Raw genomic sequence first — 21343 nt, forward strand, 5'->3', positions numbered from 1 at the left:
ATGGTGGATGTTTGGTTACACTTCGACTTTGCCGCTAAGCCGGACAAATTTTCAATGTCCGATTAGTGTTTGCTTCGAGTATTATCATTTATTTCATTTATTCGATTTTATTCGATGTATACCTTGCATATATTCTGCGTCTGTGTTCGTCTTCCCTGAGTTCCCTCAACTCAACTCACTGGCATCCTACATCATGCCTCTCTGGAGTCAGTATGTACAATGTCTAATTTCAATATACACCCACAGGTTTACCCTATACCTGTTTAAACCCGTTCGAGGACTCATACATAGCGTAGTGATAGTGATATCATCTTGGAGGTTTCCCGACAGCTTGGAGACTCAGGTAAGGCTCGGGATTGTTAGCTATGAATAGGAACAAGGAGAAACCTGAAGGATATAGTGATAAAATACTGCCTCAAGTCAACATAGATATCACAACAAACGATACGATACTTATTCACCTGGCGACCCGATCATGCCGCAGCACCACCCGTTGTCGATGTTCCTTTCGCGAAGGGCAAAGAGGTGCGCCCGGTCCATTTTCATCACCATGTCTTGTCTCATATATACATCTATAGCGCAATACTGCAGTGGATGCTCGTGGGAACGAGGACTTAGTACCTGACGAATATTTTGATGAGTGATCTTTGGATATGCGATTTACGCTTACTCTCTTGCTTGGTTGGGCTACATGTGTTGTTTTTGCCGGTACCTCATTGACACTCCATTCCAACTGTTGGTACGCAAGTCTTAGCCAGATGTTCAACATTTAAATTCTGAAGGCACCAGCACTTTGTCTGTGTCCTCCAAGAGTAACCATCTTGCCTCTCTCGGTCCCAGATTCTAATTGAGCCCTCTAGATCTCTGTCTCCAGCAGTCAAGGACTCGTGGACCTTCAACAGTCTATCTTCTCTCCTCTCGAACAGGCAGCGGACCCAGGCTAATTGGGAATGCGGGTGACGTGAAGTGCCGCTACCTCTTCCAATGCGCTCGGACTGACATCCAGGAATCACATTCGAATTTCTGGAGTTCGGTCGAGAACTCTATCGAGTTCGTGATCACGCGTCCGAACGGTTGGGAAGGTCAACAACAACAACAACAACAACAACAACAGGTAACAGGTTAGACGCGCTGTCGAGATCGCCGGTCTCATCTCATCTAAGGAGGAGCAATCTTACGTGCACCTCTTGACCGATGGCGAAGTAATCATTTCTGTTTTACCAGCATGATTGCGTCGGATATGTTCTCTAAAAACCTTATAGATGTGTCAGATTACTCGGACGAGGAGGAAGATCAATCTGACAGCCAGGGAGTCATCGTTGTTGATGCCGGAGGCGAAACTATCGATCTCAGTGCCTGCTCGATGAACTTATCTCCGACTTCGTTCGAGGAGATTGCCCCAGCTGAATGTAAATCCCGCTTTCCTGCGTTATTAACGGCGTATAGCTTGTTCAAATACTATGCTGTATCCCTCGAAACTTATTCTAAACACTTTAAATAGATCAACATTTGAATGTCCAGCTGCGCACAGGCCCTGGAGTGGTGAAACTATTTATTCGCTGATTAAGTACAGGCTGGCAACACTGGCTATTAGAATGAAGATCGATATAAGAGATCTACTGGTACCTGTAGTGAACGACCTCTATAGAAGGGAAGACACTGCTGCACCAACACTAAACAATTCTGCCGTTGGCGCGGGGTGCGGTGATCGCTGGCATCGAACATTCAGATCACTTTCGCATCACCGGCATTTCATTCAAGGCCCGCTACATCACTTCGAACGTGACATCATATCTATTGACAGGAACGAATATCATCCCTCGATCTCATTTTGGTCATGCAAGCACTGGATGGTGGTGGTATATCCAGCACAAATATCATCGTCGTATGTCCACCAAGTTCCCCGCTCCCTCACATCCATCCTCTAACAGTATGACACTAGTCTCAGACGACCTTAGTTATTGGCCGTTGATCAACTCTTTTCGTATTAACAGGAGCAGCGACAGGTGGTAGCGCGGTAGGCGATGTTAATGTGGGTGCATGCGCAGGAGGAGGAAGAGAGCGCCTTGTCACAGCGAGCCTGAGTTTCTTGAAGCGCCCCGGGCGCTGCTGAGGTAGTGGTCTGGAAATTTGAGAATGCTGTAATGAATGATGTGTCAAAGAGAAATGAAGGATACGCTGATGCACCCACACCATGCATGCCCTGGAATAAACCATCCAAGGCCTTGGTTCCGAGCTGAACGCGTAGATATGCCTAATGTGCGAGTTGCAAACATCAGTGTTGATAACCGAGCATAGCCGCATGATACTTACTTCACACGATGCGACATCCGAGGGTATCAGCATTCGGACGAGCGGCAGCTAGCTCTTTGATGAGCAGCATTGCCTCGTCATGTTATTTGCATTGAAGAGGGCAATGGCCTGAAATACGGAATGGGCAGAGAGCATGTGAGACGAACTTAACCTACCTTGATCAAGAGATGAAAACGGATGGTTTCTGGATCTTGGTTCGTGACAGACCACTTGAAGTGCAGAGTGTTTAAAACGGAAACCCTTATTGAATAGACATTATGGAGGAGCCTAGGGTGAGCCGTATTCTTCCTCTTGCCTCCTGAGTCCGAGTGCTGAATCTCGTGTGTTCGCTACAATTTGAGTTGACTAAACCCAGTTTCAAATGTACTTACGACCAACAACACCTCTCCCATTTTTGCCTTGCGAGTTGGGCATTAGAGCAGGGCTTGAAGCGTCAGTGGTTCAATGAGTATATATTGATACAATGAACCACAGATTCACGACTTACAACCCCCTCTGGACTGCTGAAGAATGTAGATTGCCTTTCCTTACAAAGTCGCTAGGGATATTTGAGGGATATACATTGAATAAAATCGAAGAAACAATATTACTGAAACCAAACACCGATCGGACATTGGAAATCCGTGCGGCATCTCGGGAAGTCGAACTGTAACCAAACATCCACCATATAGAATATCTTATTTCATGTTCGCTCGACGTTGTGTCGTCGGGGACGTGCTCAATGTTCATCCAATCACTGCCGCACGGTGGGTCGTTCGTACTCTCAGGGCCCATCTCACGAGCAAATTTGACAGGCAGTTATTTCTTTCGATGTGCTCAGAACCACGTCCCGCATTCCAGACTTCTTTATTGTTGAAAACTACGGCAGTGAACCACGCTGCACCTGTTCATCGATACCGAGTCACCAACAATGTCCAGAATTTCAATTGAGGCCAACACTTGGTACAAAGTTGCGCACCCGTGGCACGTTACAGCGTAAATTGGAGCATATCAAGGTAAATACAACAGCTCGTCCAGCAAGCTGTGGTGGCATTCGAATCGAGACTCGGTAGTAAGTCTCGCATATATACATCTACTCTTGTGCTTTAAATATCACGGATTGGACATGCTAGATGAGCCCATTACCGCTACAATCGTCAACGCAATCACCCATCTTCTGTCTTACACGCTGGCTCTCAGATGCAGGGCGAAAATGAGAACTGGTACTCGCGCTGACCACAATGATCATCCAGCGCACCGGTGTGCACTGCAAACGCTTTGTAAGTACTCTAATTCTCAACGTGATGAAATGGAAGTACAATTTGATAATCAGGTATCAAGCCCTCCCCCACGCAAGAGTGGTGAGGATTCGCTGGTCTGCACGCAAAAAGAGAGAAAGGTGCGTGACCTACTGGTACCTGCACCGATACCTCAACTGTTTGCTTTCCTCGTTTTTGTTGACGAAGCACGCCTCACCATCGACGGCTGCGAAGTCGGAGAAAGTAGAAGTAGGGGCAGGGTTTTGGGAGGACTTGAGTGAGTGAGATTCAGAAGGAGAAGATGGTGAGTTCATTCTTTTGTTGTTCTGGAGCTGAAGATTCAGAAATGGCGGGTGATATTGGAATGTACTACTGGCTTTTGGGATTGATTTGAGCTTCTTATGCTTCGACTACCGCAGAACGATTCTGGGCGCTTCATTGGACTGTTTCCATCATAGGTATGTGTTGCAATCAGTTCTCGCGTGTTCTTGGTCCATTTTTGGACAGGAGCTGAACCCTGGTGTGGCAAGGAGATACTTTGGCGCTCGGCTTCTTTGTCGGGCGATCTACATGATATGTCATGGTAATACGAAGACGAGTAAGACACCTCGCGAACAGTACGGCAGCAGCGAATTCATGCTCAACGTGGGTTTGTATTCCTACTTATCTCTACTCCTATGTCAATCATCGGTATTAAAAGTGCGGCTTCTCTTCCTTGATGATCGGACAACGTGCGACTTGCCCTCGTACGAGTCACGTAATTGTCAGCGTCTATATGGTACATGAGAAGCCCAGCAACCTATGACTTTTGAAGCTTCAACGACCGTGCCACTCAAAGATGAGTCAGGAATGTGGTAGAGGCTGTATGCTGCGTTATCGACTTTGGGTGCAATGCAACTCTATGCGCGCTTCCCGGGTGGTGACGAATTGGGCGGAGGATTATCGATCGTGTCGATTTGACTGATATGTGGCATTCATTTACACAGCAAATTCCCTTGCGCTCGCCATGCTGTAAACACTAGCCAAGCCTGCCGTCAGGGTCTCATTGTACTGCCTCGAGAAGACGCCCGCCAGCAGGTTAAATACCCATAGTGAGCAGGATATACAAACCGCAATATCTCCACCCCAACGTGACATCCAATAATGCGCTTACTTCTATGCATGATCCTCTACTTCGTTGCAGTAATCCAAGCCGCACCTACTACCAATGCAACTACTACCAACGAGTATTTTGAAGCACCGTCATTCACGAATAGAACCCTGTCGAACATCATCTCCAGCTCCGTTCTCACTCTCTTCGCATGTATATACAGCGCCATCCATCCGAATATTCCGAGTCCTAAGGACAGCCTATTTCGTATCCTATGGCGGCGACTCGGGATCATGATCATGGCACTAATCGCTCCTGAACTGATCGTCGTATGGGCTATGCGCCAGTGGATGAGCACTCATCGTGTTACGAAACAGTTCAAGCAGTCAGGGTATTTCAATGTTCCTCGGCCGCAGGAGCAGTCTGAAAGTGAGTTGTGCTTTCTGAAATTGGATATGTTCCTCGGACAACTCACCACGCACGTCCTTAGATTATGAGTTGGCTGAAGTGCCTGCAGAGCAACTCCAACGTGAGCTCGACATTTTATCTTACATCCTGAATATGTTTCCTCGCGACTCACCTGCTTCTGAAGATCATGATAGAGCCCGGCTTCTCGTTGCGCCTGGTGAAGGTGAACCATCTGTACTGGTGTTTCTTCGGCAGTTCATAGTACTCCAGTGTCCACTTCAAGATATGGGGGGACTCATGTTCTTGCGAAGCCATTCAAAAAGTTGTTTGAGGCTTACATCTCAGATCAATCCGAAGGTAAGCTGCGTTCGCGCTCTTCCAAACGTTTGACTGATGTGGATCCCTAGATTACGCGTGGACTCAGACCCACAGCTTCTTTGTGCTGATGGGTGGGTTTATGCTTTATGTAGATGGGGAGCCCTACCGTACACTACTGCCTGACAAGGTTCTCGAGCTGATACGTAAAGGGTGTATTGATGCCCCTACCTTAACGGCAAAGGAGATCGGCGACCGGAGCAAAGGCAATATGATATCGAAAGGATTGATCATACTTCAGGTGGCCTGGTTCATTCTGCAGCTCATCTCTCGCGCCATTTATCGCCTCGAAACCACCCAGCTGGAAACGGGGACGCTCGCTTTTGCGGTTCTGAATTTCCTGACCTATGCGCTATGGTGGAATAAGCCTCTCGATGTTCAGTGTCCATATCGGGTGTACTGGAAGTCGACAGAGTCAAAGCCAGAGGATCACATTGATGTGTATGTCTGCGTCTAGATCAATTATTCCGTTATTTATTGTCTACCTCAGCCTCCCTAATAATTATGAAGACAATGTGCTTGTCACGATCATTAAGGCAACCTTCGGTCCATCTATAGAACTGATCGGCTTACACGTTCCCACGCGTAAGCTCCGAGTTCCTACATTTGATGGCAGCATCAAACTAGAAGAATCGGACACTTTGATACTTGTATTTGCCGGAGTTCTGATTGCGACAATCTTTGGCGGCATCCATTGTATGGCTTGGTTTTTTACCTTTCCTACCAATCTGGAACAGGTCCTGTGGCGCATGAGTGCCGTCGCTATAACTTGCACACCCTGGATTGAAATTCTAATAAAAGTTGCAACTGACATCACGGCGTGTTGTCCAAAAATTCCGACGGCTGAGAGTTGGCGGAAATTCTGGGGGGTCCCCAAGGTTTCAGCCACGTCACCACCACCAAATATCAGCCAGCTATTACTAAGTCGTAAACTTGATACTCCAAGTCGACGCTCCGCGCAACGATGGCGGATACTTTCAAGCCTCCTCACCTTGATTTCCGCTCGGTATATGCGGCATCGACTCAACCCTTCAACACGCTTCAACGCATACCTAGTTGCAGACGTAAATATAATGTTAACCCAACGCTAGGGTTTATTCGACGTGCGCGTGCAGACCGTATAGTGACTCAGTACTCAGAGGTTAATTGAGGACCCCACACTCGCGGAGTTTGAAATTACCCTTGCTCTCGACTTCCACAACGACATCCGCGTCGTGCCTATCAGCATGCATACCACACTCTTGGCGGAACCTTGAATTGCTCTCGGCGACATCGTTTTCGACCCCTAGCTCGTGAAACCAGGCCTGGTTGGGATCTCGCACGTACTCTGTGTTTCTTTTATCTTGGAAGTGGCATGAGTGAGTCCCATGCACTTGATTATCGGAGTAAACCTTGAACCATCTGCCTGCGAGGCCCTCTACTCGGGAGATGGATTTTTTTTCTAGAACGACGATTCCCTCTTCGATCACGGAGAAGTCAAACCCGCGTCAGCTTCAGAGCTCTTTCAAAATGTGTGGCTGCCGACCAGCTAATAATGTGAGACCTTCCTTCAAATATTTGATATGTTTGCAGACTGACGCCGTGGTCGCTATCCCGCTCTTCTCACCAACTGGAAGGTTTGGCCTGTAGCACAAGTAAGTCCAAGGACGCTTAACTGTTCGTCGATGGTGAACTTAATTTCTCGCAGATGATTTATTTCCGATATATGCCGCTGCCGTATAGAATACCTTTCCAGTCCGCCGAGAGGCAGCACCCATCTTGTTCATCACCAGTATCCCTGCACCTTGGACCGCAAGGTAGTCACCTTCATATTGGTTCTTCATTCAAGCTTACTATATTCTGTTGGCATCTGCAGACGCGATGGGTCCCATTGGCTCTCAACACCGCAACTCTGACGTGTCTTGACATTCTTGCTACCCTTCATGCTGCATTGCAGCGCCCACTCAGTTTCCCGTCTGCTCTCGAAGGTCGCGCCGATTTCATTGTCCATTACTCGGACACGTTATATACGAGTCTGTTGTATATATCTATATAGCTGTGCCTGTATCTAGCTAGCACTGAGCAGTGCACGGCGCGAGTATAATATACCATTGATTTATCTAGTATTGATACCTGGCTAGCTGAATATCGATTGCGGCCGCGCGTGCACGATCGAGGTATATATATATTAATATTATATATATTGATTTAAAGGTATACAAATATTAAACCTCGCGAGGTTGCCCTATCGAGGACAGGCCATGGTTTCAGCTAGTGTTGACGAGAGGGCGAAACCTTGACTGCTACATGGAGGGAATGCGATAAAACCGCCATGTCGATGCCGGTGTCCAACGAAGGCGCTGACGTGGCTGAGACCTAACCCTAGGGTCAGGTTCTGCCCTCGTTTCATACGGCTGAAATTTTTGATAACACGCAGTGCATGGATGTTATAATGAATGGCATAGGTGATATAATGACAGCTGTTTTCATGTTCATATTTGCCCTGTTGTACATTATATCTCGTGGTATGCTCTTGGTACTTATGTTCACGACATTACGCCATCTTCCTCTTGACGCATACATGACGGTGTCGTGGGTTAGTTTAGTGCCACACTTGTAGTTTGCTTATTTTCATACTTTTGTAACCATACTCAGGATTACAGGCAGTATCATAGTACGCAAAAATTGTATTTCAGGAAAGAAAGGTGCGTCCGATGTTCATCTAGATTTCCTGACTCTGTTTGGACTCCTTAGCAGGCTTTACTCGTCGTTCTTGGCGATGCAGGCCTCACTATCGACGGCTGCCCTTTGTTCCCATCATCTACCAACGCCTCCCTCTACACAACAATCCCCATCTCTGAACTATTGCGGGATCGAAATTCACAAGAAACATTTCGTATTCTCCTACCCACCGAAGCAGTTCTGTTCTTCACTCCACAACATCGATTCACCAGTCAAACCTGAAATGCGGGAGGCGGATACGAATGAGCATGATCCAGAGTGCTCAAGTATCCACACCTCGCGGAAAACCCTCTTCGGATCCCCTCTCAAACCTCCGTATCCTCCAGAGCCCACGCTCGTGCCATCCCCCAAGTCCCAGAACCAAACGAAATAGAAGAATGAATTGTACTTGTAGCCTCCAACGACTCAACATCTTGTACAGAAAAAGAAGGACCTGGAGCGTGTCAGTTTGATTCCTGAAAACAGCAAAATTGGGGCACTGATACAAATTTGAGGTCATAAATCTCGACCTCCAGGTTCCAGTGGCTTCAAATTTCACACATCATTGCCCAGTGTCCACCATCGTACTCGTTGCTCTCGGGCTCCTCTGCGCCATCAGCCTCAAGTCTCTCACGCGCAGCCGCTACCCTATCAGATGCGTTCGAGTCCCAGCGCAGCGGATTGGTTGTGCCTGTGCGCACACCGTATGCGGAAGCCATTTGACGTATTTGTGACGGCGGGTGGTTTCACTAGACATGTGTAGACTAGCGCCTCGTGTAGTAACGTCATTTTTTTTCTCTTCTTCAAACCTTCATCTTCCTTGAGCATTTCAGCCAGTAGCTAACGAATACCATGGATACAGTCAAATCCCAAGTCGATTTCTCCACGGCCTCGGATATCATTAGTGCGCTGCAAAACATCGTAAGTGCCGAGTCAGTACATCTCATCATCTGCCAATAATCACTAATCACTTCAGCTTGCGCATTCACAAATGATCGTGGGTCTAGCAGCTGATCATATGTTTGATGCCATATTGATGATTAGCAGATGCCAGACCTCGAAACGTCCTACTCTCAATCCAGATTGCCCACTACCAACTACTTTGCGATCGAGCTCAAAGACCAGAGCATCGGCGATATCATCACAGAACGCCAACATCAGTTGGACGCGATTTTGCCCGAGATCTCAAGCCTGGAAACTGTCATAGATGGTGTCCAAAATATTCACAGACAACTCGTCGAGCAGAAGGCCAAGATCATCGAGTCCATCCATTTGCACAATAGACTCAGATCGGCTCTCTGGCGCCTGCCAACTGAAATCTTATCCCACATCTTTTACCTCTGTCTTCCAGACGTTCCGAGACTCAGTATGTTGCAGCCACCATCACCGCTAACAGCTCCCATGCTGTTGACCGGAATATGCCAACAATGGAGGGAAGTTGCTGTAGGCGTACCTGGTCTATGGCGCATGTTGTCTGTGACAGTCAATGACCATCACTGGCAGCGGGCAGTGTTCTGCTATGACATATTTCTTAAGCGGTCACAGGGACTCCCGCTCTCGCTGGCACTCCAGTGTTCCAAAAATCATTCGACCAAGCTACAAAGCCTTCTTCATCCTTACGTCAAACAAATCTTGTCTCTCTCTATCAATTGTCCTCAGGTCCAAGGACTGGACCAACCTGAACTTTTGTTAAAAGACCTCCCAGCACTGCAGGAGCTAACAATTGGCCATAATAACGAAGCTTTTCCACGACTCATGTCGCGACTGCCGTCCACTGTGAGATGTCTCAGTTTCCCAGGGACGTGGTTTGGGCCCATGCTACCATCTTATCTCACTTCCGTTCAGTGGGCCCACCTGACGAACATTGAATTCTGCGTAGATGGACAGAATACACTCTTCCGCCTACTCCGGTTATGCCCCAACCTCTCCTCATTAACCACTGCCATGGTATCACCTGAATCACAGACCTCAAGGCCATTCACGCACACTAAACTTCAATTCTTGATCTTCCGTGGTAGTGTGGCGTACAAAACCCCATTATCGGGCGTGTTCAGTACTCTCTCACTTCCCAATTTACGCGGATTTTATGTCTGCAGTCCATCAACGTGGCCTCATGAGGAGTTCAAGACATTTTTGACACGGTCAAAGTGTCCCTTGCAGATCCTGTCTACATGTCATTGTTTGGGTGTGACAGCTGAGCGGCGAGCAGAATACGCTGCCATTGTTCGTTCCTCCAAAGTGTCATGACCCCAAGCATGTTGATTCTTTGTACAGCACTTATAATACTGCTAGGTATCACACGTTTCGTTGTATAGTTGGCTTCATGGACTCTTACTACAACCTCGTACAATATGTCTAGCAGAGTGTTATGTTAGTCTGAACACGATTGTCGCAGCAGCCGACAGCTTGCGATTTAATATGCATGGCGTACTTATCTGACTGGACCGAAACGCTCAATATATGTTGTACCATTCAACCTTTAGTATTTACCTTTAAGCTTCATTTACATTGCTCGCTCTTTGTTGCAGTTTCGCTATCGATCTCAAGCGTGTCATCCAAAGAGTGCACAAAATAAAATTAGATTCAAATACTACGGACTATTAATCCTCGTCACCGTACATGTCCAAAATATGGAAAGATTGTCAATGAGATGAACTGTTTTGTAGATAGAATATATGTCTGCGACGAAACCTTGATTGGCGCAAGAAAACAAGGTTTGAACTGCTTGGCAAACTCGATCGCGACGCGTCTCTAGTCACGTGTTTGAAAAATCACCACGATGTGTAAGCACTCAAATTTCAAAGTTCACATGCAAATAGAGTCCCACAGTGACTTGACAGTGACCATGTTTACACGATCGACGATACAGCCTGCAGGTACGTAGAATGAGAGGGCGGGCCAGTGAATTGACTGGTGATCGGCTGGTCACTACTAGTCTAATCACTGAACGCGGTATAATCCTGATTATCCGTCAGATTGTACTGACCAATACTCCCAGGCTCAGCGCTCGACGTTGAACCATTGTGCAACCGTAGCACTCATCATCATCGGGTTTTAACATTTATCTGAGTCTTATCAGTCGTATAAAGCCTCAGACCTCCGAGACGTTAAAGCTCTATGATTGAGGCCTCGACACTGGACAAGCCCTCTGATCTTAGACATCTGAATCTCGTTCATATCTACCATCTGTGCTGCTGTGGATATGGTCCGAGGATTATCTTGCCTTAGGACAATCCCCGAACAACATCCATGTGCAGAACGATCTACCCCTTCATTTCATCGTGCCTTCATTGATTATACATTTTCAGAATACAACAAAGTTTACGCAGCGACTATTAGTATACTATCACAAGCACTTTCCACGTAGGAATGTCTGTATGATCGTCTTGATGCTGCTGTCCACCCTCGTAGAGCCTATATTTGCCCATTGTCACTCGTTGGTTCCTTGCGATGACTGTGGATGCATGTGATGGAATGCATGCCATGTCGACGCGCTACTTACATAGACGGACATCAATTATGATTGATGTGGGCCGAATAGAGTCGAGCACGACATCCCAAGGTGATAGGATGGCAATTCTAGTAAAAGCACCGCAATCATCATAATCGCCAACAAAAACTCACCGGTTCACTGATGTGCACGTAGACAAGTTCTGGGGGTGCTTCAGCCTTCGGCAGCTGGTTCGAGCAGAGTCTAGACGCTGCTCATTGATTCAATGCAGCGGTATGTTGTGTTGATTATCGCGCCATCCAAATGTGCATTTTCAACATCCGCAAGCCTGTGCATCACAGTCACCACACATTGTCCATCTATGTTTGATCTACCTCATTATCGCCAAATAGGAAGCGCAACCGAGTTCCAGCGCAGCGGGTTGGTCGTCTGGCTGCGCACACACACCGGGAAGCTGTTTTACGTATTTGTGATGTCGTTGGCCCTCCATCGAGCATCGTGTGGTAACGTCACCTTTTTTTCTCTTCTTCAAACCTTCATCTTCCTTGAGCATTTCCATTTCAACCAATAGCTAGCGAATAACATGGAGACAGTCAAATCCCAAGTCAATTTCTCCGTGGCATCGGATATCATCAGTGCGCTGGAAAACATCGTAAGTGTATGGTGGATGTTTGGTTACAGTTCGACTTCCCGAGATGCCGGACAAATGTTCAATGTCCGATCAGTGTTTGCTTCGAGTATTATCATTTATTTCATTTTATTCGATGTATACCTTGCATATATTCTGCCAGTCTGTTCGTCCCTCAGTTATTCATGACACGTGTTAGATAAGTCGGCTCATGTCTTAAAGGGATCGCGCGTCCCATCAGCACTTGCAGATACTGCTAGTACAAGTCACCGATCGACCATATGGCTTAAATACCACCATCGCTTAAATGACGCTTGTCGTGACGAGTTTCTGCGCCTAGTGGCAGACATTTATTCGATCGCTATCCCTCGCAGCTCCTAACATCCCAACATATTCCACCGAGCGCGGCATGCTGAAACACGACCGATTCAGCGCAGAATACTACTGGTCCACTACGCGTGGCCCAGTGCAGTTCACAGGAGCAATCCAGCGTATGATTCACGACATCAATACTCCAAGCTTTTTGGAAATAGGACCTCACCCAGCTCTCGCTGGTTATCTGGTCACTCTCGGGGGCGAGACAGCCACCGTCATCTGTCCTCTGCGGAGACCCAAGGGCAATCAAGGGGAAGTGGTTTCTGCATTGACTTCAATGTTCTCAATGGATGCACCGCAGCAGACGTCCCAAAACTACCCGCCTACCCCTTTTCCCGCAAGAAGCTCTTCCTGTACCCAAACTCTTCTTCCATGCTGAGAATTCATCAGCCTCGCAGCGGGCCGTTGAATTGTTCTCCGCTTCGTATCAACTCGCAGACGCACCCTTACCTGGCTCAACATGTGATCCAAGGCGAGCCCATCCATGCATGCCACAGGTTTTATTGAAATGGCAGGCATTCACTCACGCAATCTCAGAGTAGCACACTAAATCTGTATTTTCCAGGCATTAGAATTTGGCGCACGACAATTTTGGGACATCAACTTCTCATTCATGCTCTCTCTATCTGGGGATCAACCGGTGCCAGTCGATGTTAGCATCGAAGGACCTCGTTGGTCGGTGCGCTCTGCTTTCGGTGCACCGCCTCAAGTACGTGAAACGAGTGTTCCCTTCTTCGCTGTATGACTCATCGACGGTTTAGTTTGATTGTCTGCGTGCTGATGGCTACCTATCTCTGGATTCTCAGTGGTCAACCTTGCCGGCAGTGGACATCCAGGCGATCAAGGCACGCTGTACGCAAGCCAGCGTTGAAGGTCCGCCACGAATCACTATTGGGCTTCGTCACTCACCCGACTGTTACAGGTTTTTATGAGGGGTTCGAGCACTTCGCCATGACGAAGCACTGATACAGATCCATGGGGATGTCATCTTCGACTCAGCAATACATGCTCTAGTCCATCCGATGTTCACCTGTCTCGCAGACAAATCGTGTTTGAAGGTATGTTTAAGTAGCTATGACTCACGATATATTGAACGGATTCACAACTTACAACCCCCTCTGGACCGCTGAGGAATTTAGATTGGAATTGAGATTGCCATTCTTTACAAAATCGCTCTAGTAGAATATAACTAGGGATATACACGAAGAAACAAGTAACATGTGTGTGCAGGGAATGATTCCCCGCCTGCATTTTCTGAGCAATTTTTCGAGCGAGTCTTCCTGACGCTGGGGCAGGGAAACGTAGTCGTTGGTAGGTAACAATAGTTAACCATGACATTAACATACCGAACCAAGTGCCTGGCGGTTGAATTTCTGTGAGCCGTAGAGCGATCTTGGTGTTGACAGGAATGGCCAGCTGCACGAAGAGAGACACGGCAGTTTGAATCGAGGCGGAACCTAGCGCTAGACTTTTCAACCGAATGAGTGGCACTCTGTCGAGTAGCTTCGTTTCCTCTGAAGTTATGGACAGATGCTCAAGCGTGAGCTGCTCTAATGCAGGCTTTGACACATAGCGTTTGAAGCTCGCTGTGATAACAAGCGGATAATGGGATCGACATCCGGTGACAACGAGGGAAATCAGAGAACTTAAATTCGGGGCAATTGTAAAAGGACTGGCTCCAAGCAACCCTGTAGCGGGACCTCGTATTTGTATGTCACAACCAAAGAAAGATTTTTCGACCTCTCAAGCATGATGTCTGCCCAATAAGGAGACGAAGAACGGATGAATCTCCAAAGAGCGGGGCACTCGAGGGCGACGTTGCGCCAAATACCCGCAGACATGTGTGACTGCTAGACAAGCAGGGACATCATTGTCCGCAGATTCATCGAAACGCTTCTCTTCTTCAAAGTATTCGAAGACGATCGCGAGAATCTCGGTTGGAAGGCGAGATATGGGGAGCAGAGCATTGCTGCGAGAGTGGACCGAAGGCAATGGTGTCTATTGTTCAGCACCAGGAGTCCTCGAACGGGTTTAAACAGACAGGTATAGGGTAAACCTGTGGGTGTATATTGAAATTAGACATTGTACATACTGACTCCAGAGAGGCGTGATGTAGGATGCCAGTGAGTTGAGTTGAGGGAAGACGAACACAGACGCAGAATATATGCAAGGTATAATCGAATAAAATCGAATAAATGAAATAAATGATAATACTCGAAGCAAACACTGATCGGACATTGAAAATTTGTCCGGCTTAGCGGCAAAGTCGAAGTGTAACCAAACATCCACCATATAAGTGCCGAGTACTTCACATCGTCTGCCAATAATCACTAATCGCTTCAGCTCGCGCATTCACAAATAACCGTAGGTCCAGCAGCTGATCATATGTCTGATGCCATATTGAGGATTCTCAGATGCCAGACCTTGGAACTTGCTACTCTCAACCCAAATTGCCTAGTACCAACTACTTTGCCATCGAGGTCGAAGGTCAGAGCATCAGCGATATCGTCGCAGAACGCCAGCAGCAGTTGGCCGCGATTACGGCCGAGATCTCAAGCATCCAAGCAGTTAGAAGTAGTATCAAAAATCTTGAGTGGCAACTCGTCAGGCAGAAGAATAGGATCATCAGGTCCATTAATTTGCACAATAGACTCAGATCGGCTCTCTGGCGCTTGCCAACCGAGATCATATCCCACATTTTTCAGCTCTGTCTCCCGGACGTTCCAAGCCCCAACGTTTTTCAGCTCTGTCTCCCGGACGTTTCAAGACCCCATATTTTGCAACCGCCATCACAGCTAACAGCACCCATGCTGTTGACTGAAATATGCCAACGATGGAGGGAGGTTGCTGTAGGCGTACTTACTCTGTGGCGCAGGCTGTCTGTGACAGTCAACGACCATCACTGGCAGCGGGCAGCGTTCTGCTATGACACATTTCTTAAGCGGTCGCAGGGGCTCCCGCTCTCATTGACACTCCAATGTTCCAGAAATCATTCGACCAAGCTACAAAGCCTTCTTCTTCCTTACATCAATCAAATCTCGTCTCTCTCTATCAACTTTCCCTGGGTCCAAGGAGTGGACCAACCTGAACTGTTGTTAAAAGACCTCCCAGCACTGCAGGAGCTAACAATTGGCCATAATAACGAAGATATTTCACGATTCTTCTCGCGACTGCCGTCCACTGTGAGACGTCTCAGTTTCCCAGGGACGTGGTTTGGGCCCATGCTACCATCTTATCTCACTTCCGTTCAGTGGGCCCACCTGACGAACATTGAATTCTACGTAGATGAACAGAATACACTCTTCCGCCTACTCCGGTTATGTCCCAACCTCTCCTCATTAACCACTGCCATGGTCTCACATGAATCACAGGCCTTGAGGCCATTCACGCACACCAAACTTCAATTCTTGATCTTCCGTGGTAGTGTGGCGTTCAACAACCCATTATCTGGCGTGTTCAGTACTCTCTCACTCCCCAATTTACGCAGATTTTATGGTTGGAGTTCATCAACGTGGCCTCATGAGGAGTTCAAGGAATTCCTGACACGGCCAAAGTGTCCCCTGGAGAAGCTGTTTGTATCCACTGGCTCGGGTATCATGACAGCTGAGCAACGAGCAGAATGCGCTGCCATTGTTCGTTCCTCCAGAGTGTCACGATCCCAAGCGTCTTGATACTTTGCCCAAGACTTATATTACTAGGCGTCGCACGTTTCGCTATATAATAGACTTCATGGACTTTTACTACAACCTCGTACGACATATCTCGGAGAGCATTACGCTATTCTATACCACTCAGTCTATAGCATTCACCTTTAAGCTTCGTTGCTCGCTCTTCGTTGCAGTTTCACTTCGGACACCAGCGGGCACGTTATGATCATTGCTGAGAGACAACACGGCAGAGACTACCTTTCCTCATGCCATCGAATGCACGACAATCAAGACAAATTTTCCAACTATAGACATTCAAGTTAATGCAAGTCCGGCTAACCGACTCCTACAATGAACGACTGTACCAAGTACACGTAAAAGGAGAAGAAGCAAAACGGTAATACGAAAGGTCCATAGTGAATGCTAATAATTCTTCGAACTTCGAGAAACTCTGGCGGTACGCTTCTGATTGATCGAAAGTAAGCCTTTTATTTGCGTGGCACACATTTTATAAAACAACTTGCCTGTCTTTACATGCCACAGAAGCTTGCGGCTACCTGGGTGACGGTAGCAGCGACCTTGCCCGACGCGACACCAGTGTTGTCGGTCAACTCATTAAATGCCTCCTCCGACAGATTGAATGTGTACGCTGCATCAACAGCGGTGATATATATGCTCTCTTGTGTCCCAGTGGGAGTGGTATACTGCAAGTTCCAGCAGGTACCGCACAGAGTCGAATTCCAGGTGAGGTTAGGAATGCCTCCAATGTTGGGGTAAGACGGAAGAGAGCCGAAAGTGGTGTAGCCCTTTGTCAACAGGCCATTGACACCGTTAGAGCAGGCTACTTGGGAGAGGGAAGTGCCCGAGTTATCATAGAATGCGTCGTAGGTCACATTAAACTGCGTCGCAAAAGCGGGCAGAGCAAACGCAGAGAGAAGAGCGACAGCTGAGGAAAGCTTCATTGTGCAGATGAATTGTTTGGAGGCTGGATTGCTGATGACTGACCTTTGGAAGTCGGCCAGGCTTTATAGTCCATGTCCATCGAGAAATGGAGCGCGCGTAGCCAGAATTCTGATTCGGCTCACCAGGATGAGACACAGCCAGACCGCAAAGGGCGCAAGACAGGTGATGGGCACAAGTGCCCGATGACAGTTGTCAATTCTTGTGCCTGAAAACCTGTGGGATGAGGCGGGACACGTAGCGGGACACGAAGACCGCTTGACACTCAAATATGATGGGACGTGAGCTAGAGAAGATAGTGGTATGTACTGAACTCGCTATTGGGGCGTTACATAGCTCCATTATTGGTTGCGCATGCGTTTTCGACCACCGACAGCACTGTCTCTTGTCTTGGCAGTATGATTCCATGTGCTGTTTCACGAATGCGGGCAAGAAACGAGGAGAAATAATGACCACATTATTCCGCGCCGAGAGTGTAACTAACTCGATGCAGGACATTTCAAGTCGTCAGCAGGTTATAAATGTAACTTACGTACGATGGACGTTTGTCGTGTCTGCATTGATATCATACTGTTTAGTCCTTGGATATTGTCAATAAGCCGACCGCACTGTAAGTACTAGTCTGCAGCAGAGCTTGCCTGCGAATGGACATCACTAATCAACTGTGCCATGCACAAATAGCGCCGTGCTGGTCGGACCGTGTGGCGTGTTTTAAGGCCGTATTTGGTCCATTTGTTCTCGCTCAAAAGTATCTGGCGGTAAACCGATGAGCTGCGGAATGGAGAAGGTCGTATTCACATGTGCCTCTGGTATGCTCTCTCGTTGCGATTTTGCCGATATGTCCGTCTCATACCGAGGCGACGGCGACGGCGACGGATATGAGTCATGGACATCTCTTATTTGAAAGGTGAGGGAAAACGGTGAGGGAAAACGGTTGAGTTCCAATATTTCGAACTTCAAGTCTCACCTTTCGTTGTGAGCCAGACCACCTTCGTCCTGTCCTCGAACACAGATTTTGCACCAGCTCGAAAGGCGCATCAAGGAAATGATTGTGACACTGACATCTATGGGCAAGGATCAGGTATTATCTTGATTAGGATTCAACAGAATGTGCGGTGTGATGCCCTGACGAATCCCCGGACAGAGGAAATTCACGTCGACAGGTAGATTAGACGCGGATAAGCAAGCGCACGCTGTCCGCCTTGTACGCTGCCCGCAGACTTCCTGGTACAATCATGAGACTACGGATAAAACCCAACACCAACCACCTACAGACTAGCGAACTATGATGAGACTTCGTGGGGTGTTGTTCTGGATATATAGACATTTTACCAGAGTCATACGTATAAGATCGTTATTGTAGAAGAGACTGGAAAGCATTAGTCATGTCACCCCGGGGAGGATGAACGAAGGTGAGACATACGGAAAAAGGTACACCGCACGCCAAGTGCGCATATAACTGGCCAGAAAATTGAGAGCTTGTGTGCCAGAAACCAAGGAGGGACTAACCACTCAATAGCGTGTAACCACTAGTAAAGCTGCGGATTGGATGCTATGACCATTGAAATTAATGTACCTGGCCGTTCCAATTTTAAAAGTTCTATGTCACGCTAGAAAATTAAAATTGGCATCAGTTAGAGTTCATGGATAACGCTGAAACACGAAAGAGTAAATCCGTGTACGTCTACACAGCAGCCTATTTGCAGCTTGTGTGGTTTATTCATATACGTCCCTGGCAGTGGACAGCGCTCGAGCCACATGCATCAAGAGAGGCTGCCAACGAGAAGACATGCAAGACTCCGCGACGGTATATTATTTCTCCTTACCGCTGCTCAGACTTCGGCATATATATGATGGACGTCAAATAAAAGCTATGGAAATGCTGCATGATTCTGCTGCATGAAGGGGCATGTAGTCCAGCAAAGGTCGTGAACTTACCTGCCGGGACTGTTCTTATGTTCATGCTGTTCAAAGCAATAAGCCTGAAAATATTCAACGTGAGCCCGAAAGAAAGAAAGCCACAGAACGGGACGCACCAGCAGACCATTCTGCTTCGTCCCTCCCAGTCCTTGCTCCCCTTAAACCTAGCACACCCTGTGACAAACTTTTGCAATATCAAATGAATCTGGTCCTTAGCGCGCAGTCTAAGCCTCAACGCATCCATGAATATGATAAAATTCTGCGCTATTGGTTAGAAAATGAGACTGCAACACAAACTCCAACCTATGTAGTCTCTGCGATCCACTTTCCAGTCTCAGGTCCCACCTCACTAGAGTGCTCAACAGTAGCAGTTACAGCAACTCGTATGCAATGCAATGCCGCAGGATTATCCATCCGATATCGCGTCATGAAATGCTCGATGGAGGGAACGGAGTAGTTGATGAACTTGAGCGCTTGACCATTGTCATGTATTGCGAAAGAAGATGCGTGCGTGATACAGGAGAGTATCTCTGGCAGCATATGTATTCCTAAGTCTGATATGTAGCGAATTTAGAATGGGAACATACTATGCTCAGTGCTCGGTGCTCAGGTAAATGCATCATGAACGTAGGCGTGCTCGAGGTAGTCAAGCGCGACGATGATCTCGTACAAGACACAAATTATATTTTGCTTCTCTCGCTCGACGCTCGGTGTTTTTCGTGAACAGTCGAACTTCTTCGTCCAGTGAACTGAGGGTGGCCATCTTCAACTTCAAGAGATTCATTTCATGACGTTCAGTGATTTGTCATCACGGAATCAATTGTTTGTTACTGTTTGCAAAGCGCCTAGCACAGGTGTATTACAGTTATCACTTCCGACGCCCATCCTTCACGTCAGTACTACGGTGATGCATTCCGTTCTGGTCATGGAACCCCCCTTTCGCACTCTCCGTAATTCATCAGCGCTTTGGCCTGCCTCTTTCGCGTATGCCGCACCTGCCATCCCTGAGTACTGGTGTGTCGGCGCCTTTGCTCAGGCTGTTGTGATGCATCACAATCAATAACTGTAGTCCATCTCATCCGAGCGGCATCCACTGTCTGAGTCTACATGTTAGATCCAAGCACAGGCGCTATGCCTGACTTTATAATGAACCAGCTGACATGGACCCAGACTCGTGGCTAATCCGTCCTATGAGGCAAGCCATCGATAGATGGACTGGTCACGAGTCTAGAACCAGACTGGGACCTAGATACGCCCACAACACGCCCACAGCACGCCCATAACACGCCCCAAAGACCCCAGAGGTCCATTTCCCGGAGGATCTCTCGTCCTCTCATCCATCGTCCTGTTCGACTTGAAGTTGAAGCAGCTTCCGATACACGGAAACTCACAGGTTTGGTCGGTTTTCCCCGAGTTATATAACAAGCTCAACTTAAATCAGCTCACTGCACTAAACGATGCCACAAACCAAGACTTCCAAAAGCCTCCTGCGCAATTGTGTCACCTTCCCATCATTCGACGACCTTCCGCACGAGAATGATATTGATTTCACCTACTACGACGAGGGCCCGTATAGATTTGCACCCAGACGGCACTGGTGCTTCCTCGGTGAGATTGTCGCCGACTACGGCATTTTCCGAGTCCTATTGCGCGCAAAGGATAAGGATGGCCAGGTCGTTACCATCGGGCTGTACACAGATGACCGCGGACGAGCGCTCGCCCCGCAAATCAAGGAAGGCCATACAGTTGCTGTACTGTATGGCGAGCAACATCATTTCCTGGACATGACCGTCGGTATACGTGTCGAAGAACCCTCCGTTATCAAAATCATACCTTGCTCGCTCGACCAGCTGCTGAAGGCCAGTGATGATGTGGCTGCGCTGGGCAAGGGTCGTTCGGCGCGCTGTGGGTGTTGTGGTAAGGGGGAGAACTCTGACAATACGCACTTGCGCTTGTGCTCCCGCTGCAAACAAGAGTCATATTGTGGAGAGGTAAGCATTGGCGATATTCAAGTCGTGTGCGTGACTCAAGCCCATTCTTAGGTTTGTCAGAAGAAAGCCTGGGTGGATGGCCACAAGACGGACTGCAAGGTTCTTGCGGGGGTACAGTGGTTCACGGCGAGAAACTGGGAAACGTTCCACAGATATTTTAATTTTTGATGCTTCCCCCCGATCAACTGCTGGCTTCCCGAATTATGGCATTCTCCAACACTTTCATGATACTCATCTACTGCCAGCC

At 47.8% G+C, this 21343-nt stretch overlaps 12 protein-coding genes across 12 annotated transcripts; 7 read left to right on the forward strand and 5 right to left on the reverse strand.

The window, feature by feature from the left end:
- Positions 1-970: 970 nt before the first annotated feature.
- Positions 971-1414, forward strand: DEU56DRAFT_714937 (uncharacterized protein; the record flags this gene model as incomplete). The annotated part of the gene is made up of 3 exons (XM_041347568.1): positions 971-1114; positions 1140-1214; positions 1286-1414. Coding segments are annotated over 3 exons (348 nt in total), but the record flags the coding sequence as incomplete, so codon positions are not given.
- A 439-nt stretch (positions 1415-1853) lies between these two features.
- DEU56DRAFT_979693 (uncharacterized protein) lies at positions 1854-2353 on the reverse strand. Its single transcript, XM_041359756.1, has 3 exons — positions 2314-2353; positions 2192-2254; positions 1854-2139 (listed from the first exon to the last, which is right to left on the reverse strand). Exons 1-3 carry the CDS (start codon positions 2344-2346, stop codon positions 1945-1947), a joined length of 291 nt encoding a protein of 96 aa, XP_041209980.1. The 5' UTR covers positions 2347-2353; the 3' UTR covers positions 1854-1944.
- DEU56DRAFT_269650 (uncharacterized protein) lies at positions 2201-3252 on the reverse strand. Its single transcript, XM_041345385.1, has 6 exons — positions 2801-3252; positions 2685-2747; positions 2609-2642; positions 2469-2553; positions 2314-2421; positions 2201-2254 (listed from the first exon to the last, which is right to left on the reverse strand). The coding sequence occupies exons 1-5, from the start codon at positions 3085-3087 to the stop codon at positions 2396-2398; spliced, it is 495 nt and encodes a 164-aa protein (XP_041209981.1). The 5' UTR covers positions 3088-3252; the 3' UTR covers positions 2201-2254; positions 2314-2395.
- Positions 3253-5325: 2073 nt separating this feature from the next.
- On the forward strand, positions 5326-8102 carry DEU56DRAFT_795334 (uncharacterized protein). Its single transcript, XM_041352835.1, has 4 exons — positions 5326-5406; positions 5457-5865; positions 5915-6224; positions 7841-8102. The coding sequence occupies exons 2-4, from the start codon at positions 5495-5497 to the stop codon at positions 8021-8023; spliced, it is 864 nt and encodes a 287-aa protein (XP_041209982.1). The 5' UTR covers positions 5326-5406; positions 5457-5494; the 3' UTR covers positions 8024-8102.
- Positions 8103-8582: 480 nt separating this feature from the next.
- Positions 8583-10371, forward strand: DEU56DRAFT_940342 (uncharacterized protein; the record flags this gene model as incomplete). Its single annotated transcript, XM_041358887.1, has 3 exons — positions 8583-9045; positions 9101-9121; positions 9172-10371. Exons 1-3 carry the CDS (start codon positions 8977-8979, stop codon positions 10369-10371), a joined length of 1290 nt encoding a protein of 429 aa, XP_041209983.1. The 5' UTR covers positions 8583-8976.
- Positions 10372-12063: 1692 nt separating this feature from the next.
- DEU56DRAFT_269763 (uncharacterized protein) lies at positions 12064-12502 on the forward strand. Its single transcript, XM_041345386.1, has one exon. It carries the CDS (start codon positions 12159-12161, stop codon positions 12390-12392), a length of 234 nt encoding a protein of 77 aa, XP_041209984.1. The 5' UTR covers positions 12064-12158; the 3' UTR covers positions 12393-12502.
- A 110-nt stretch (positions 12503-12612) lies between these two features.
- Positions 12613-13544, forward strand: DEU56DRAFT_911225 (uncharacterized protein; the record flags this gene model as incomplete). The annotated part of the gene is made up of 5 exons (XM_041357265.1): positions 12613-12931; positions 12969-13075; positions 13144-13287; positions 13340-13451; positions 13501-13544. 5 exons carry the CDS (start codon positions 12613-12615, stop codon positions 13542-13544), a joined length of 726 nt encoding a protein of 241 aa, XP_041209985.1.
- A 777-nt stretch (positions 13545-14321) lies between these two features.
- Positions 14322-14661, reverse strand: DEU56DRAFT_911226 (uncharacterized protein; the record flags this gene model as incomplete). Its single annotated transcript, XM_041357266.1, has 2 exons — positions 14322-14576; positions 14620-14661. The coding sequence occupies 2 exons, from the start codon at positions 14659-14661 to the stop codon at positions 14322-14324; spliced, it is 297 nt and encodes a 98-aa protein (XP_041209986.1).
- Positions 14662-14910: 249 nt separating this feature from the next.
- On the forward strand, positions 14911-16398 carry DEU56DRAFT_979698 (uncharacterized protein). The gene is made up of 2 exons (XM_041359757.1): positions 14911-14942; positions 14993-16398. The coding sequence occupies exon 2, from the start codon at positions 14993-14995 to the stop codon at positions 16247-16249; it is 1257 nt and encodes a 418-aa protein (XP_041209987.1). The 5' UTR covers positions 14911-14942; the 3' UTR covers positions 16250-16398.
- A 158-nt stretch (positions 16399-16556) lies between these two features.
- DEU56DRAFT_855370 (Cerato-platanin) lies at positions 16557-17245 on the reverse strand. The gene is made up of 2 exons (XM_041355245.1): positions 16750-17245; positions 16557-16690 (listed from the first exon to the last, which is right to left on the reverse strand). The coding sequence occupies exon 1, from the start codon at positions 17185-17187 to the stop codon at positions 16756-16758; it is 432 nt and encodes a 143-aa protein (XP_041209988.1). The 5' UTR covers positions 17188-17245; the 3' UTR covers positions 16557-16690; positions 16750-16755.
- A 2118-nt stretch (positions 17246-19363) lies between these two features.
- DEU56DRAFT_795365 (uncharacterized protein) lies at positions 19364-19870 on the reverse strand. The gene has a single exon (XM_041352836.1). It carries the CDS (start codon positions 19643-19645, stop codon positions 19409-19411), a length of 237 nt encoding a protein of 78 aa, XP_041209989.1. The 5' UTR covers positions 19646-19870; the 3' UTR covers positions 19364-19408.
- A 692-nt stretch (positions 19871-20562) lies between these two features.
- DEU56DRAFT_734203 (uncharacterized protein) lies at positions 20563-21264 on the forward strand (the record flags this gene model as incomplete). Its single annotated transcript, XM_041348370.1, has 2 exons — positions 20563-21096; positions 21148-21264. 2 exons carry the CDS (start codon positions 20563-20565, stop codon positions 21262-21264), a joined length of 651 nt encoding a protein of 216 aa, XP_041209990.1.
- Between the last annotated feature and the right edge of the window lie 79 nt (positions 21265-21343).

Source organism: Suillus clintonianus (assembly GCF_016758775.1).
Source record: "Suillus clintonianus strain FC179 chromosome Unknown DEU56scaffold_24, whole genome shotgun sequence".
In the NCBI taxonomy this organism is placed as follows: Eukaryota; Fungi; Basidiomycota; class Agaricomycetes; order Boletales; family Suillaceae; genus Suillus; species Suillus clintonianus.